This window comes from Xiphophorus maculatus, chromosome 13 (genome assembly GCF_002775205.1).
Source record: "Xiphophorus maculatus strain JP 163 A chromosome 13, X_maculatus-5.0-male, whole genome shotgun sequence".
Taxonomy (NCBI): Eukaryota; Metazoa; Chordata; class Actinopteri; order Cyprinodontiformes; family Poeciliidae; genus Xiphophorus; species Xiphophorus maculatus.
The window spans coordinates 303,217-317,412 of record NC_036455.1 but is presented as its reverse complement, the minus strand read 5'-3'; the positions used below and the strand labels follow the sequence as shown (position 1 = coordinate 317,412).

Genomic DNA, 14,196 nt, shown 5'->3' with positions numbered 1-14,196 from the left:
TCCTGTCTAGATGCTCACATTTGAAATCGTCTCGCTGTCTTCGATGTTTTAAAGTCTGACTCCTTTCTTTGCCTTGCCAGTCCACTTTACCGGACGACGTCTTTGAGAATGGCGGCTGCGGTGTGGCCGAGTGCAAACGTCTGTCCTTCACCTTCTCTGACACGTCGGGGTCTTCGCCCAGCCCCGCCCAGAGCTCCTTCTCCCAGAGCCAGTCCAACCCTGAGATCACAGTCACTCCTCCAGACACAGATTCATTACCCACCCCCATCCTGCAGACCAGGGAGGACTCCATTGCAGAGGAGCATTTAGAGGAGGAAGAGGAGGACGAGGAGGAAGTGTACGAGGAGGACGGGGAAACGGGAAGCAGAGGGAGCAGGAACAGTGTCAGCCTTGCCAGCGATGAAGCCGATGTTGCCGACTCGGAGTGGGAGCGCACCGAGTCCCAGCGCAACTCCATCTCCATCTGCGGCTCGGCCGCTCCGTCGCTGTGCTCTGATGGACACCTGTCCACCGTGGCGCCTGAGGACGTCTTCCTGGACCACGCAGACGAACTAAAGCCGGTGGAGCTGGACACGGAGGAGCCGGGCAACCTGACCAGGCAGCTTGTGAAGAGGTTGACGTCTTCAGAAATTGTCTCACCTGCCGAAAGCTCGGCTGAAGGCGGGGGGAGCCTGGGCTGGGCGGGGGAGGGGAGCAGGGCTTTCCTGGAGAGCAGCCTGGAGGAAGCCATCCACAGCCTGCTGACCAAGCTGGAGTCGCTGACCCATCGCTGCAGGGAGCTGCAAGACCTGGAGCAGGAAGTGATGCGCCTGGAGGACCTACTCAAGGTGATAATCACATCAAGGACTGCTATCTATGATGATAAGGATCTGAGAGAGGCAGTAAATGCCCTTCGCACTTACTGTTAGCTTAAAAGTATTATTACTGCCCCAATGTTTAACAATTCCTTAACATTAAAACCATAAACTTTAATTTTTTTTTTGTTTTTCTGCAAGTGAAAAATACAAAATAGTGCAAAATTGTTAAATGGCAGGAATGATGCATGTTTTTACATTTGTTTTACAAATAATTTATAAAATGCGATTGATGTAGCTTGTTAAAGGTAAACTACTGTGCTTCCTTGAACAGGTTAGTGTTAACAAAACTCTGGTCTTTTTCAGCTGGATTTCAGCTTGGGTTGCTAGGTGAGGGCTCAGGGTTGCTAGGTAACGACAGTCTTGTCCATTGTGACTTATCAATCAGTAGGTTTTTGAGATGACTCACTTTCCAGACACCCAAAAACATTAACTTATTTCCAAAAATATTCTTTTTTTTTTTTTCTTTTTTTGGGGGGGGGCTGTTTTTATAAAAAGTTGAAACCCAAATGGAAGTATAAAAACTTGTAAAATGTGAATTTTGCATAAGTCCTCTATAATTAATTCAAACCCTGCATGGACATTAGATTCACCTTCCAGCAGGAAAACAAGCACTAAGTATACAACCAGAACTACAGTTGAAAGGTTTAGATCAAGTTTTAAACATGTACGTATTAAAATGGCCCAGTCAGACCTAAATCCAAATTATAATCTGTGGCAAGACTTGAAAACCAAAGTTTTCAGATGCTTTCCATTCAATCTGGCTGAGCTTGAACTACACTGCTCAAAAAAATAAAGGGAACACTTAAACAGGTGTTTAACACTTAAAGTGTTCCCTTTATTTTTTTGAGCAGTATATTTTTTTCAGAGAAGTGTCTGACTCAGACATTTCCCTAAAGGAGGCTCTGTAAAATTTAGATTTTTTTAAATGTAAAATATGTCCTTTTTTCCATGTGGTGCTCCTGTTTTTCCACAGTGTCGTCTGCCAGGTCACAGAAGCCGGTCGTCCAGCCTCAGCCTGACGGTGGAGAGCGCCCTGGAGAGCTTCGACTTCCTCAACACGTCTGACTTTGATGACGATGACACCGGAGACGACAACATAGGCATCTGCAGTCTCCCGCAGAAATCTCCACCTTTAGATACAGACCCAGAAAGAATTGAGTGAGTTCTTCAAGGCACTAGAAGATTTGATGTTTCACTTCAATTTAATTTGTGCAACTTCCTTTCACTTATTAAAATCTCACCAAAAATACTTGGTGAGATTTTTTGTTTTTGCAAGGAAAGAGATTATTTTGCCCAGATCACAACAAATCAGTAAAATGCTTCTTTAAATACTGCAGAACTTTAGGAGATTTCTGTTATTGAAACATACAGACAGTTGAACACAACTGAATCAACATTTTCTACTCTGATGTTCAGATTGTTAGAAAACCTGAATTTGAACATGTCTTTGGAAAAGTATGACATTTTAAAATGCTGCCACCTTGTGGCCGCTGTTGGTGTGTGCTGCTCAGGAGCCAGCATCCGGAGGCCAGAGGACACCTGAGTGAAGCCCTGACAGAGGACACCGGGGTTGGAAACAGCGTGGCAGGAAGTCCGATGCCGCTCACCACTGGAAATGAAAACCTGGATGTAGCCATCGTCATCCACCTTCAGTACTGCATTCACCTCATCCAGGTAGTTTTCCTCAGTCTTCTGCCATCAGAAACTGGAGTATGATGTATTTATTGAAGCATAACACAAAATGTTCTGGTAGATGCTGACCAGCGGGATGGCTGTGTGGCAGCGACGCAGTGTTCTCCTCAAACTGTCGGGACAGACGCAGCTGCTGGAGGAGCTGGCAGAGATCAGCGTTGACAGGCTAGGAGCTGTCACCTCTGCTGCCGACGGTACCAGCTGGCAACCTAAAATCCAGAGTTTGATGATTTTTTTAAAATAAAATCTAAATACCTGATCTTCCGTTGTACGATGTTTCTCCTTCCAGTTCTCCCGAGCCTTGCAGAGCGCCCGCAGCTGATGACTCTGTGGTCAGAGTGCAGCGGCTCTGCGGGGCTTTTCCACACTACGCTGGACCGGGTTTTCAAACACATGAACCAGAGCTACTCAGCAGTGCTGCAGGAGAGACACCCACACAGCGCTGACACAGGTCGGCACTTGACCTGTAAACCAACAACAGTTTTAATTTTGTTCCTGAGGTAGAGCCTGTTACACAGGAACCATGTTTAGGAAGGCTGCAAACAGTTTGTGGTAATTGCGCTAGAAATTAGACAATTAAATTCCTTCTCAGAGGCTGTTTAAACACATGAATATGTTTGTCTACACATTCAATGAATTAATGTGTAACGGCCCTTTCTTATTTAGATTAACTTACAAGATATGTTTATTTAGTTATTTTAACTGAGCTCCTTTTTTAAGTAACAACTCTGCAAAAATACAAAATCTTCTCTAAATTCTTGTGCAAAAATCTTAATACACTAGAAATAATACAAAACTAACTTACAAGTAACTTTTCAGCGAGACATAGGAGCTTGTCTTAAAAACATAATTCCTTAATACTGATTTTAAAAAAGCACTAGCTCTACTGTTCACTTATGACATGGGAAACAAGACCAGTTATAATTGGAAAAACAATCTGCCAGTAGAACTAATACTTTTAAAAAAATCAATATTAAGGAGTTATTGATGTGAAATGAGCTAGTATATCTTGCTGAAAAGTTACTTGTTAGTTTTGTCTTATTTCTATTTAATAAAAATAATTGGACCAGAAGCTAGACAAAAAAATGAATTACTTGGTAAGATTTTGTACTTTTGCAGTGAATATCTTTATTGGACTGATTTAAGATCCATACTGAGGTTGCTAGACTAACCCGCAGTATGTCAGTGGGTGTGTTATTTCAGTTTACTACATTTTGTTTGAAAAAAAGAGAACAGTAAAGTAAATATAATATTCGATATAAAACCTTTTAGAATGTAGAAAACTAAGGACAGAGTTTGAGGTAACAAAGCCAAAATGTTACTTGCCGATCCTAGCATTAGCACTGCAGCACAGCAGTCTGCTACAGGAAGTTAGAGAAGTTGTATTTACTTTGAATGTTCATAAAAGAGCTTAAAATTTTACTAGTTTGTGCTCCGGTTCAGATTTAGACTGAACTGCAGTTCAATCGGCACCCAATTCAGGCCTTGTTTTCGGATCATGCTCAGCTATTAACGGCAACTAAAATTTATATGCAAACTTATTTAAGACTGAAACTGTTGCAATCAACAATATATTTTTTCCTTTTCTTCAGTGATTGGCATGGTTGTGGGTGAGATGGTGGACAGGAGCGACCTGGCTGCGGCGCTCGGCCCTCCTGCTGCGGTGCTCTCCCGGGACGTCCTGACTGTGTTTCAGTTCCACAACTACATCCTACAGCACGACGTTCAGGACATGGAGACTCACCTGTTGCACCTGGCCAGAGAAGGTGAATAGTAACAAGCTAAGCCAATGTTTTTAAAGATCAGTTTATGTTTTTTCCTCAAATAATTATTTTACTTAAACCAAACAGCATTTGGTTTTTTGCAGTTATTAATAAATGTAATTTGATGACTTTTCAGGCTTCTGAGGTTTTGCTTAAGTTTTTTGCAGTAAATTGACACGGATGAAAATTAAATGTATAACCTAAAAACCAAATATAAGGATCTTTAGCTGTGTTGAAAGAGAAAATCATTTGAAGTTCATATGTTTCAGATCACTTTGCAAAAGAAAAGCCTTTGTAAAGATTTGAGTACAACAAAAGTTAATTTCTTCTTCTGTCCATATGATACATTTATCTTCCAAGTTACTCCAAATCATTAATATATTCTGTACAAAACTATTCATACCCAGTAATTTAAATGTTTTTATTTTTTTTAGATGTGTTTTTTAATTGGAATTACAAACATCAGTGTGTTTGCTGGGGTTGCTATGCATTTCTAAAGATTCCCCTTTGTTCCTCTCATACCCCTAAGTAAAATCTTATTTAATTGTTGCAAAATATGGTCCTACAGTATATTGAATACTGGGAGTTGAATACAAATGCATGCCACACTTGTTAGGAAAAAAAAATACAAATTGAAATGTCATTATCCTTTTCTTTCTGTTTTTAGAGTAATGCTTTGTGTTTTTATAAGGCTTAAAAGTGCAACAAAGCTTGTCCAAAATGCATCCAAATGCTCGTTATTGAAAGCAGAGATTTTGATCATTTTCTGCTTGTGTTCGTTCACAGAGGGCTTCGCAGAGGTCCTGTGCAGTGATGATTTCTCTCGGTGTCTGGCACAACTGGAGGAGGTGCCTTTGTCGACTCTCTGGCCTCGAAACGGCACCCTGAGGGCCCTGGCCTCCCTGCTGACAGCAGAAGACCCCCAGGTCAACAAGGCAGCAGCCGACTACTTCTCTTCTGGAGCGTCAGACAGACACTTCAGGACCAGGGTGAGCAGTGGCGACCGTAGCCGAGGTCTGCGTTGAGTCTAAGCAGAAGCAGCATCTGAATGTTGTCTTGTGTTTGTAGGCTGTAGAGTACTACACCCAGGCGCTGTCAGAGGCTGGAGTTCAGAGCCAGAGGGCGGCCTGCTCGGCTCTCAGCTGTCTGCAGGTCAGAGTCACATCCCACATATTGTCTGAAAGCAGTTACACACTTCTATTAAAGATAGAAGAATAGAACTTGCTTATAGGATTCATAAAGCTGTTTTTATGCGTCTGAAGGCAGTGGAGAGCCTGAAAGCAGTCGTAGCTCTGTGTGATTCAGCTGATGAGGAGCTGCGCCATGTCGCCATAGAGACGCTGCTCACATTTGGTGAGTGCTGTTTTGAATCCTTGGAAATCAAATAATTTCTCGGTACCATCGATGCATGATTATGTTCAAATGAGAGCTAGTATGAGTGGAGCTTGTATTTTTACTTTAACCTTTTTCTCTTTTTTTTTTAACTGAAAATCTTACTTTAGGGAACTTGCTTAAAAACCTGCATTTGATGTCCCCACTATGCCTCCTACTAGCCAACCAGTGTAACTTAATATTACTTAGATGTTATAAGTGATGGATTTTATTTTGCGAGTATATCAAGCTGTTGCTCAGGATGTTGTAACACACTACAAATAATTATTTTAAAATTGTCTTTACACAAAATATCCTTACCTGGTAAAAAGTTTGGAAATAATATTAAGATGAATCCAAATGCAGTATTATTTTCATTTTTTTATATTAAGAGCTAATGTATATGTGTTAGATGCAGAATAAAAATAATAATAATTTCAGTTCTTATGAGTAGTTTTTTGTTTTCATAAGGATAGAAAAGCAAAAACACATCTGGTTTTATTATTTTTCCTTTTTTATTAGTTAGGTTAAAGTGTAGTCTGCTTTTTTTGTTTTGTGATCAAAATGTAATGATAGACATTTATATTCTGTTTTCTATTCTCTTCCTGTGTTTAAAACAAAAATAAAACTGAGTGTCCCCACTTTTTTTGAACAAATATTCATGAATAACAACAAAAGAATACAAATAAAATCCATTCTTTGTTGCATGTGAGCCTGACCTCAATCACTTACGTATTTATTTTATGACCAGCGACAGACCCGGGGGTAAGCATACTTTGCTTGCATGAAATGAGGTTTGGAGCCAAATTTTAGGTTCTCTTCTTTGCTAGACTTTATTATTTTAAACATGAAAAAAAAATAAATCCAACGTATTTTAACTTTCTATTCCACTGCTTTTGACCACATCAGAAAAATTACCTTCATATTTAAACAGAAAAACAAACTGACAAAAGATGCTTGATCCTTGATAATTGGTTTATCAAGAATGACCATTATATAAAAAACTCATGTGTTTCTAAATGGCCCTTGTTGCCGTTGCAGGCGAGGAGGGGCGGCTGGCATACGAGCAGCTGGACACTGTGGTTGGGGATATGATCCGTCTGGGCACGCGGAGAGGAAACACCGTCACCACCGCCTTCTGAATCTTCGAGCCGCTTAAAACCTAACAAACCCGGCCGCCGAGGAGGGACGACGTCGAGCTCTCCGAGCTGCTCTGCTTCTTCATCTGATGGCAAGAAAATGATTTATGCTCGTAGCTGCCTCTTGAGAAGAACTAACACCAAACAGACGGTCGTAACACACAACCTGTACCCCTCCTTGATCCATACCGGGACTCTTTTTACTTTAATATGAGACAACCCCCGCACTCCTCCTTTCTTAACTTGCTTTCTGAGCCAGGCAGGCCAAGTCTCGGACTGAACTGGAAGCGAAGCTGGAACTTGACTGGACCCAAAGCTGCTGCTGCTGCTGCTGCACAGATCGTGGATATTCCTGCAAAGCATCTCCTCCTTGGAAACAAGCACACAACAACCACATCACTTACTATAAAGGAATCTGGTCATATATACAGACCGACGTGACGCTTAATTTTTTTGTGATTTATGAGTAACTATTGCAGCATGTTTTAGTTGCATTGCTTATAGGTGCTTCCAGAAGACTGCACTAGTAAGCTTGTAAATGCAGCATCTTTTACACGGCTGGAAAATACACCTGGTTGTGTTCACAGTGTAATATGATTCGTGTTTTCTGGTACGTTCCATTTGATTTTCAGGGATTTTGCAGAGGCTGAAAGACATGTTGGTGGAAGATGTTTTTTTTTAGCAGTAAGTGAAGTCAGAAAGCAGTTTACAGCCTTCTTTGTGATGAGATGAAGCAGGGGCTCACTTGTTCCACTCGCTCAGCAGTTTTATGTCTGAGCCTTCTCACGCTTGCAGTTTAACAAGTGCAATCTTTGTTTTGTACATATGATTTTTTTTTTTCTTTCGTTTTCGTGCACCTCGCCGATACGAGGAGCCCACTGGATGATGTCAGCTTCGACCACCTGAGCCTTGATGAGGTCGAGGCGGCAGATTCCACAGAAACTTTTTTTGTAAATGTATTTTTCCTGCCGGGCCAGGAGCGCTGCAGGGTATTAAATCCGGCTCGGGATTTCTAGAGAATGCACGTTTTAGCATCTGAGAAAAGGAAAAAAAAAAAAAGAGTATAGGATCTGAGTGGTATCGTAGCCTTGTTTTAGGCTAACTGCACATTTACATAATGAAAGGCTTTGTTTTTCCACATCTCTAAACGCTGTGTGGAACAAAATGACCGGAGGTAAGGATCTACAGGTGCATCTCAATAAATTAGAGAATACTTTAAGGTTAAAATAAAGTCATGGAGTTCACAAAGCAAAAATTGTGCATCGATTTATTAGTGAGTGGTATTTCAGTTATTTATTTTGGTTCATTTTGAAAGTTCACCAGTTGACAAAATTTAGCTCCTTAGCTGTACGCAATAATTTTCAAAATATTTTAGGTATCAGTGACACAAAGTAACTTTTTGAATTAAATTGAGATTAGCTTTTGAATTATATTTTTGATTTATTGAGCTGCACTTGAAATGCCTGCTTGCATCATGCTACCTGAACTACTGAGTCAAGTGCTAACGCACCAAGACAAACATTCACATAAAAACCCGTTTCCTATTTATTGTTTACTCCTTGTAACTCTACTATTCTTTTGGAGTTAAACTGCAGTAGTGCAAAAAAATTATGTTCTGTGAATAATTTTCATATTTATGTTGTATCTTCAGGTCTAACATGAACTGTTGACCTTGATAGTTTTATTATGATCTTGTAAACTGATGGTTCATTTTAATTGGAGTTTGTTTTAATAGAAATATATTAGATTATAATTTTTGGAGGAGATTTGATATGTTTTCTTCATTGAAGTATCATAAAGATTTTGAGACTTCTATATATTTATAAATGTTACTTTATCAACTAGAAGATTTACTGTAACCAAAGGAAATGTAATTATAATTTTGACCATTTTTTAGCAAAAAAAGAGCTAATTCAAGAGAATGTATTTTCAATAAAACATTTGCATTAAGGCCAGAACTCAGATCTAAAAGAAAAAGCACAACTTAAAGAATTAAACCCACAATAGATGGATCTTGTTACATTTAGATGCAACTTCTGAATCCAGTTCAAAGCCATATTAAATATTCTTATACATTATTTTTCCCCTTATCTGTAAATGTGTGAACAGTTATTAAAAGATTGTCATTTGTTTTTCTATACAACTTTTTTTTTTTTTTTTTGCAAAGTATGGTCCAAATCTGAAGCAATTTTCATTTCATTATGTGCATATAGCAGTACAGTATTTTTAGCCTAGCATCTAAATTAACCCACTCTGTATATAGCATTCTCCCTTTTATGAACTTGCAGTTGACCAGTGTTTATAATTAGTGGGCCATGTGAATCCTAAGCACTGTTGAGTACATGCAGACAAACGTGTGCACATGTGGAGTTATTTACAGTCTTAACACTTTGCTGAAATTGAAATTAATTTGTGGTCCATAGCTTCAGCACTGATCCATCTACTACTCATCTGTTGTGGTCAGCAGTATTTCTTGTGCTACAATATTACAATAAAGTATATTTTTGCATATTTAAAATTACTGTTTTGAATTTCTACTCAAGTCTGTATTTTCTGTAAACAATGGACCTGGAAATTTTAGTCCAACTTAAAAAAAAAAAAAAAAAAAGCTGTGTAGCCATTTTGTCACCCTAATTTGAAACAATCTGTATGGGATGAAGCAGGCTCAGCTATGCTAAAAATTTATAGATTGCATTACCTGGCAATTTTTGGCCCAAACACTCAAGGTACCCTCACATATCCAGCAAAATGACCTTTTAAGTACTCTTAAAAGGGCATGCTGCCACCATTTAACATACATATTAAATTAATGCAAAAATAACAATCTTAACTTAACAGAGTTAAGTTTTTTAAAAAGTCTTTTCTAATTCTGTTTTGGCTGTTTTAGCTTGTGTTACGAGCCAACACAAGCTAAATGTATTAGCTTGTAAGACACATTTAGCTTGTAACACAAGCTAAATGTGTTACAAGCTGAATGAGAACAAGCTATGCATTTTTTACCGTAAACAAAAAGGGAGGCATTTGCATGTGGAAAGAGATGTTTTTTTTAACTGAAGTGCAAAGAGGTTGTATAAATAAGGTGCAAAGGCATTCACATATAAAATGTCCCTGTAAGTTAATAGAAAGTGGTTTCCTTGTGTCAAGAAATGGGTCAACATGACCTATTTTTATATGAGAAACAATTTTACCCACACTTTCTTTAAAAAAAGAAAATCTGAACTTTAAGAGTTGTCACAATCCCAAAATATATGTACAAAGAAAAGTGCAATAAAAGAGCTACTTGAGGATAAATGTAGCAGTTCTATCACACACCTTTAAAGTGAAGAATAGCCAACAGGAACTTAAGAGTTTCTTTAAAGTTTATTGTACAGAATCAGTTAAAAAAAACGATCTTGTGTTTTAAACTTAGACCAGGGTCTGCCAACGGCCAGATTTATTAACATACAAAACAACAAGGTTGAAACCAAGTCTGGAAAACATTTGTTTCAGTTTTAAACTACAGGGCTCCTGTAAAAAAAAAAAAAAAAAGAAAAAAAGGCACATCTCCTTCAAAAGGAGGTTTTTCTAAAGTCAGTTTAATCCTGAGGGTCCTGCTTCGTCATGATCTGACGTCTCTTCATCACTGTAGTCTGCCTCCTCTTGCTCAGCTGGATCTGCCTCTTCTGCATCAAATGCTATGTCCTTCATTTCTTCCAGGCTCTCTGGGCACTTTCCAGTCAGTCTCTATAAATACAAGTTGTTAATTTGTACCAAGAGAGATCGTGCCCTTACAATGAACTTTATTTACCCTGTGAAAAACACTTCAACTCAGTGCACAAGGGAGCCAGTTAAACTACTGGATTAAGTGTGCCATAATTTCTCCATGCTCACTAGCTCCAGTTACAGACCTGTATGCCACTGCTAAAAATGCTGCACTTTTGGATAAAAAGCAGTATCAAGTTCAGAAACATAATATGTCAAGACCTAATTATGGCCTTCACTGCAATCTCCGATCAGGTTGAGCTTTAAGACAAAGGCAGACAGGACAAAGAAAATCTGTGCCAGGTGTTTGGTAGATATTCAGAGTTAAAATCTGAGAAACAAGTAAGTGTAAGGGTACAAACCTCAATCATGTCAGCCATGTACTGCACATGTTGTGCCAGCTCCTGCAGCTCTTCATTCTCAGACTGGAGCTTGCTAATCTCCTCATCTCTGGCTTCAATGTCTTTGTGCAACTGGTTTAAGAGAAATTAGTTGTTCAGAGCTTAAAGTACAAGGTTACCAAACTGAAGAACCTTAAAAGCACTAAAGACAGTTTTGACAGGCCTGATTGAACAGAGAAATAGACAAAAGCCAACTAATGATTGAATACATTTACTGCAGTCTGGACTGGTTCCTTCCCAGGGTCAAGGGAGTTAGAGCGTGGGAACGTTCAGAAAGCTAAACATTATCTGACCCCTAGTGATTCACTCACCTTCTCATTCTCCTGTAGGACCCGGTACAAAGCCTTTCGTCGTTCTTCTGCTACTTCTTTCCAGTAAGAGGAAGGAGGAGTTTCTAGAAAAGTGCAAGACAAAAATGTCATTTCTAGAGGGTGAGGGGGAATTTCACCAGTTACAGAACTGATCATAAATTTACCTTTTACCATAAGTTCATATGCTTCTTTGGACAGGCCATCTGGTACACAGTTAACTTCTTCTGTTTGTGTGGCTTTTACTTCTACTTTAACCCTCTTCGAACCTCTTGACTGATCCAGTATCCACTGTTTCCTCTTAGGAATAACTTTCCCTGTCTAAAACAGAAAAATCGGGATTAGGAATGGACGAACCCTTAGCTATACAATTAAGACTATTATTGCAGACCATACCTGAGCCGATTTCAAACTTGTGTTGACTGCTGAATGTTGGAGGACCTGCAGGCTTTGCCTTTTTTCTCTAACTACCTTTTGAGATGGTACAGAGAAGCTCTGAAAGACAAATATACCTTCAGAGATCAGAAAAGGAAATTTTCACCTTTACAGCAATTCTTTGATTAAATACATAGAATTGGACACTCCTTATATGGTATATGAGTGCAAACATGCATACAGTGTAATGCATAGATTGCATCTTGAAATCAATTTCAAACAATGCGGTTGAAAAGACCGCAGCCATCTTGAAATAAATTTCAAACAATGCATTCAACTTAATCTACATAATACCTGGACAGAATATTAAACATGAGCTTCAAAAAGAAAGGCATTGTGATAACAGAAGACTTCAGGGAAAACCAGAACGTGGCACAAGTCAGAAACTGCCCAAATAGTACACCGTGACAGGAAAGTATTCAGAGTTATGATTTTCTGAGCTTGGCATCACCTGACTTTAGTTACAATGTCACTAAAATTAGAGCAACGGCTCCTTCAACAAATGCCACAAGCTCAATGATAGAACACAAAGTCACTGCGGTCATGGGAAAGTTCCTCTTGAATGCTCATTAAGGAGCAGGAGACAAGGCCCAGTTAATGTTTAGCTAGACCTCAAAGGCACCATTGTTTTGAGGCTGATTAAGTCATCTTTCAGAGATTTGAACCACTTGAGAGCCTAACAAACAGAGTAATGCAATCAATTTCAGGGAGAAGAGCTGTTATGATGTAATCTGCCATTCTTCAAGTAAACCAATTTCAAATTTTTGTTTCCCTTTTAAGTATTTTTTTTAAATTGAATTACATCTTGAAATGCCATTAGAATATTGTTGAGTTTGGGTAGGTTGAAAAGACAGCAGCTACAAATTCTTGAACCTCTGAACAAGAAAATATTTTTATAAACTTACATTTTCAGCTATGCTAAATAGGATCCACATTATTTTAAGGCAATGTAGCCACTTTTTAAACCTACATGCAGGGTTTATATTCCACTTGAGATAAAGTTAGAGTTTAAGTTTCAAAATCTTCGATCAACTTTTCACCAAAAACAAAAAGGGCTGGTGGCTTGTATAATTAACATGTTAAATACATCGATCTGACTTTAATTAACCACCATCTGGTGAGTTTAGAAATAGAGTTGGCCCGATCAGTCCCGTATACAATTCATCAACAAAGCAGCACCAAAAAAAGAAAAACGTTTAAAGCCCCAGAAGAAATACTTCAGAATTACCTTTACGTTCTCATTGGAGCTCCGCTGCTTCACGTTTCCAACGGAATTCATTTTCTTTCCGGAGATCTGAAAAGTAAAGTTGGTCACGAATTAAAACAGTTACTGCACAAGATAAGACAAAAGCAAATTAGGCATCTAGTTATAAGTTGATTGTGATTCTAGTTGACTAGACGCCCAAAATCAACAGGATGCCAACGTCTTCTCGTGCTAAAAACAAGCTAATTCAAGGATTATGCTAACGATAGCGCCATGCAAGTCTAATAATAAACAAATTTGACTTAAATATAAGCCCCCGTACACCACAATCTCCAGTCAATGTGTTAATTACAAAAATATTTCAAGCAGCCCAACATTAATAGACGTAAACGCTACTCACCTTTCACAAACTCAACCAAACCTCTTTACAACTCTTGTTTTCCTCAACTAAAAGACCTCGCGCCAGAGGCTTAAATACGCACACCGAGTCACATGTGAAGCCACCAATCACCATTGAGAATTTTAATTTTCTTCTCCTCCGCCTCCTTCTTCCACCAATAGAGAAAGAGGAAGGACACAGCATGAATGTATGGTACGGCAACGGTGCCGCCTTATTGTGAGTGGCAATTTCTATCTATCTATCTATCTATCTATCTATCTTTCTATCTATCTATCTATCTATCTATCTATCTATCTATCTATCTATCTATCTATCTATCTATATACAATTTATTCTAATTTATTTTTGAGATTTTATGAATATGTGCTATGTGTTATGAGGGCTAAATTAAATAAAAAAGAGGAAAAAAATACTTGTGTGTGTTTCAAACCCACTCACTTTTGTTTCCAAGTCTCTTGTTCACAAGAGACTGTAAACAAAAACCTAAAGTTAATCATTGCTCTGCGATGACGGACGTGAGGGTGTTCAATGCACTTAAAAGATTAAAATCCTTGACAAAATATGGATCTTTTCCTATTTATGTTAACAATGGCAGTTTTATAATGTGAAAAAATGCGTTTACTAAAACTAAAAATATTTTAATTTTCAGTATAGCTACCATAACATTGCAAGGTTCGAATAACTAGCAAGGCCTAATGCAACTTACTTTAGTTTCAGCGTATTTGTAGTAATGCAAAAATGATTCAACCAGAAGCGCTCCAATATTCCAGATAACTAGACATTTTTTGTTTTTTTCCATCACAGTTGCATAGCTATGCAAGGCAAACACGCCACACAAAACATGGCGGACGTGTTCGCGCGTATCGTTTTTTAGTTTTTTTTTTT

The 14,196-nt window shown here is 38.6% G+C and overlaps 2 protein-coding genes across 6 annotated transcripts in view; one reads left to right on the top strand and one right to left on the bottom strand.

Annotated features, from left to right (window-relative positions):
- The window catches only part of ripor2 (RHO family interacting cell polarization regulator 2), a 72,099-nt gene extending 62,759 nt beyond the window's left edge, over nt 1-9,340 (top strand). For all 5 annotated transcript variants that reach the window (XM_023344892.1, XM_023344894.1, XM_023344891.1 and 2 more), the window contains exons 13-22: nt 81-827; nt 1,831-2,015; nt 2,369-2,531; nt 2,611-2,743; nt 2,839-3,000; nt 4,142-4,315; nt 5,099-5,301; nt 5,381-5,464; nt 5,575-5,665; nt 6,725-9,340. In XM_023344892.1, coding sequence (XP_023200660.1) covers nt 81-827; nt 1,831-2,015; nt 2,369-2,531; nt 2,611-2,743; nt 2,839-3,000; nt 4,142-4,315; nt 5,099-5,301; nt 5,381-5,464; nt 5,575-5,665; nt 6,725-6,825 — 2,043 coding nt within the window. In that variant the 3' untranslated portion in view covers nt 6,826-9,340. The remainder of the gene's footprint in view (nt 1-80; nt 828-1,830; nt 2,016-2,368; nt 2,532-2,610; nt 2,744-2,838; nt 3,001-4,141; nt 4,316-5,098; nt 5,302-5,380; nt 5,465-5,574; nt 5,666-6,724) is intronic.
- An 823-nt stretch (nt 9,341-10,163) lies between these two features.
- Nucleotides 10,164-13,460, bottom strand: gmnn (geminin, DNA replication inhibitor). Its single transcript, XM_014476078.2, has 7 exons — nt 13,312-13,460; nt 12,936-13,001; nt 11,669-11,767; nt 11,440-11,593; nt 11,276-11,358; nt 10,926-11,036; nt 10,164-10,545 (listed from the first exon to the last, which is right to left on the bottom strand). The coding sequence occupies exons 2-7, from the start codon at nt 12,984-12,986 to the stop codon at nt 10,393-10,395; spliced, it is 651 nt and encodes a 216-aa protein (XP_014331564.1). The 5' UTR covers nt 12,987-13,001; nt 13,312-13,460; the 3' UTR covers nt 10,164-10,392.
- Nucleotides 13,461-14,196: the final 736 nt, after the last annotated feature.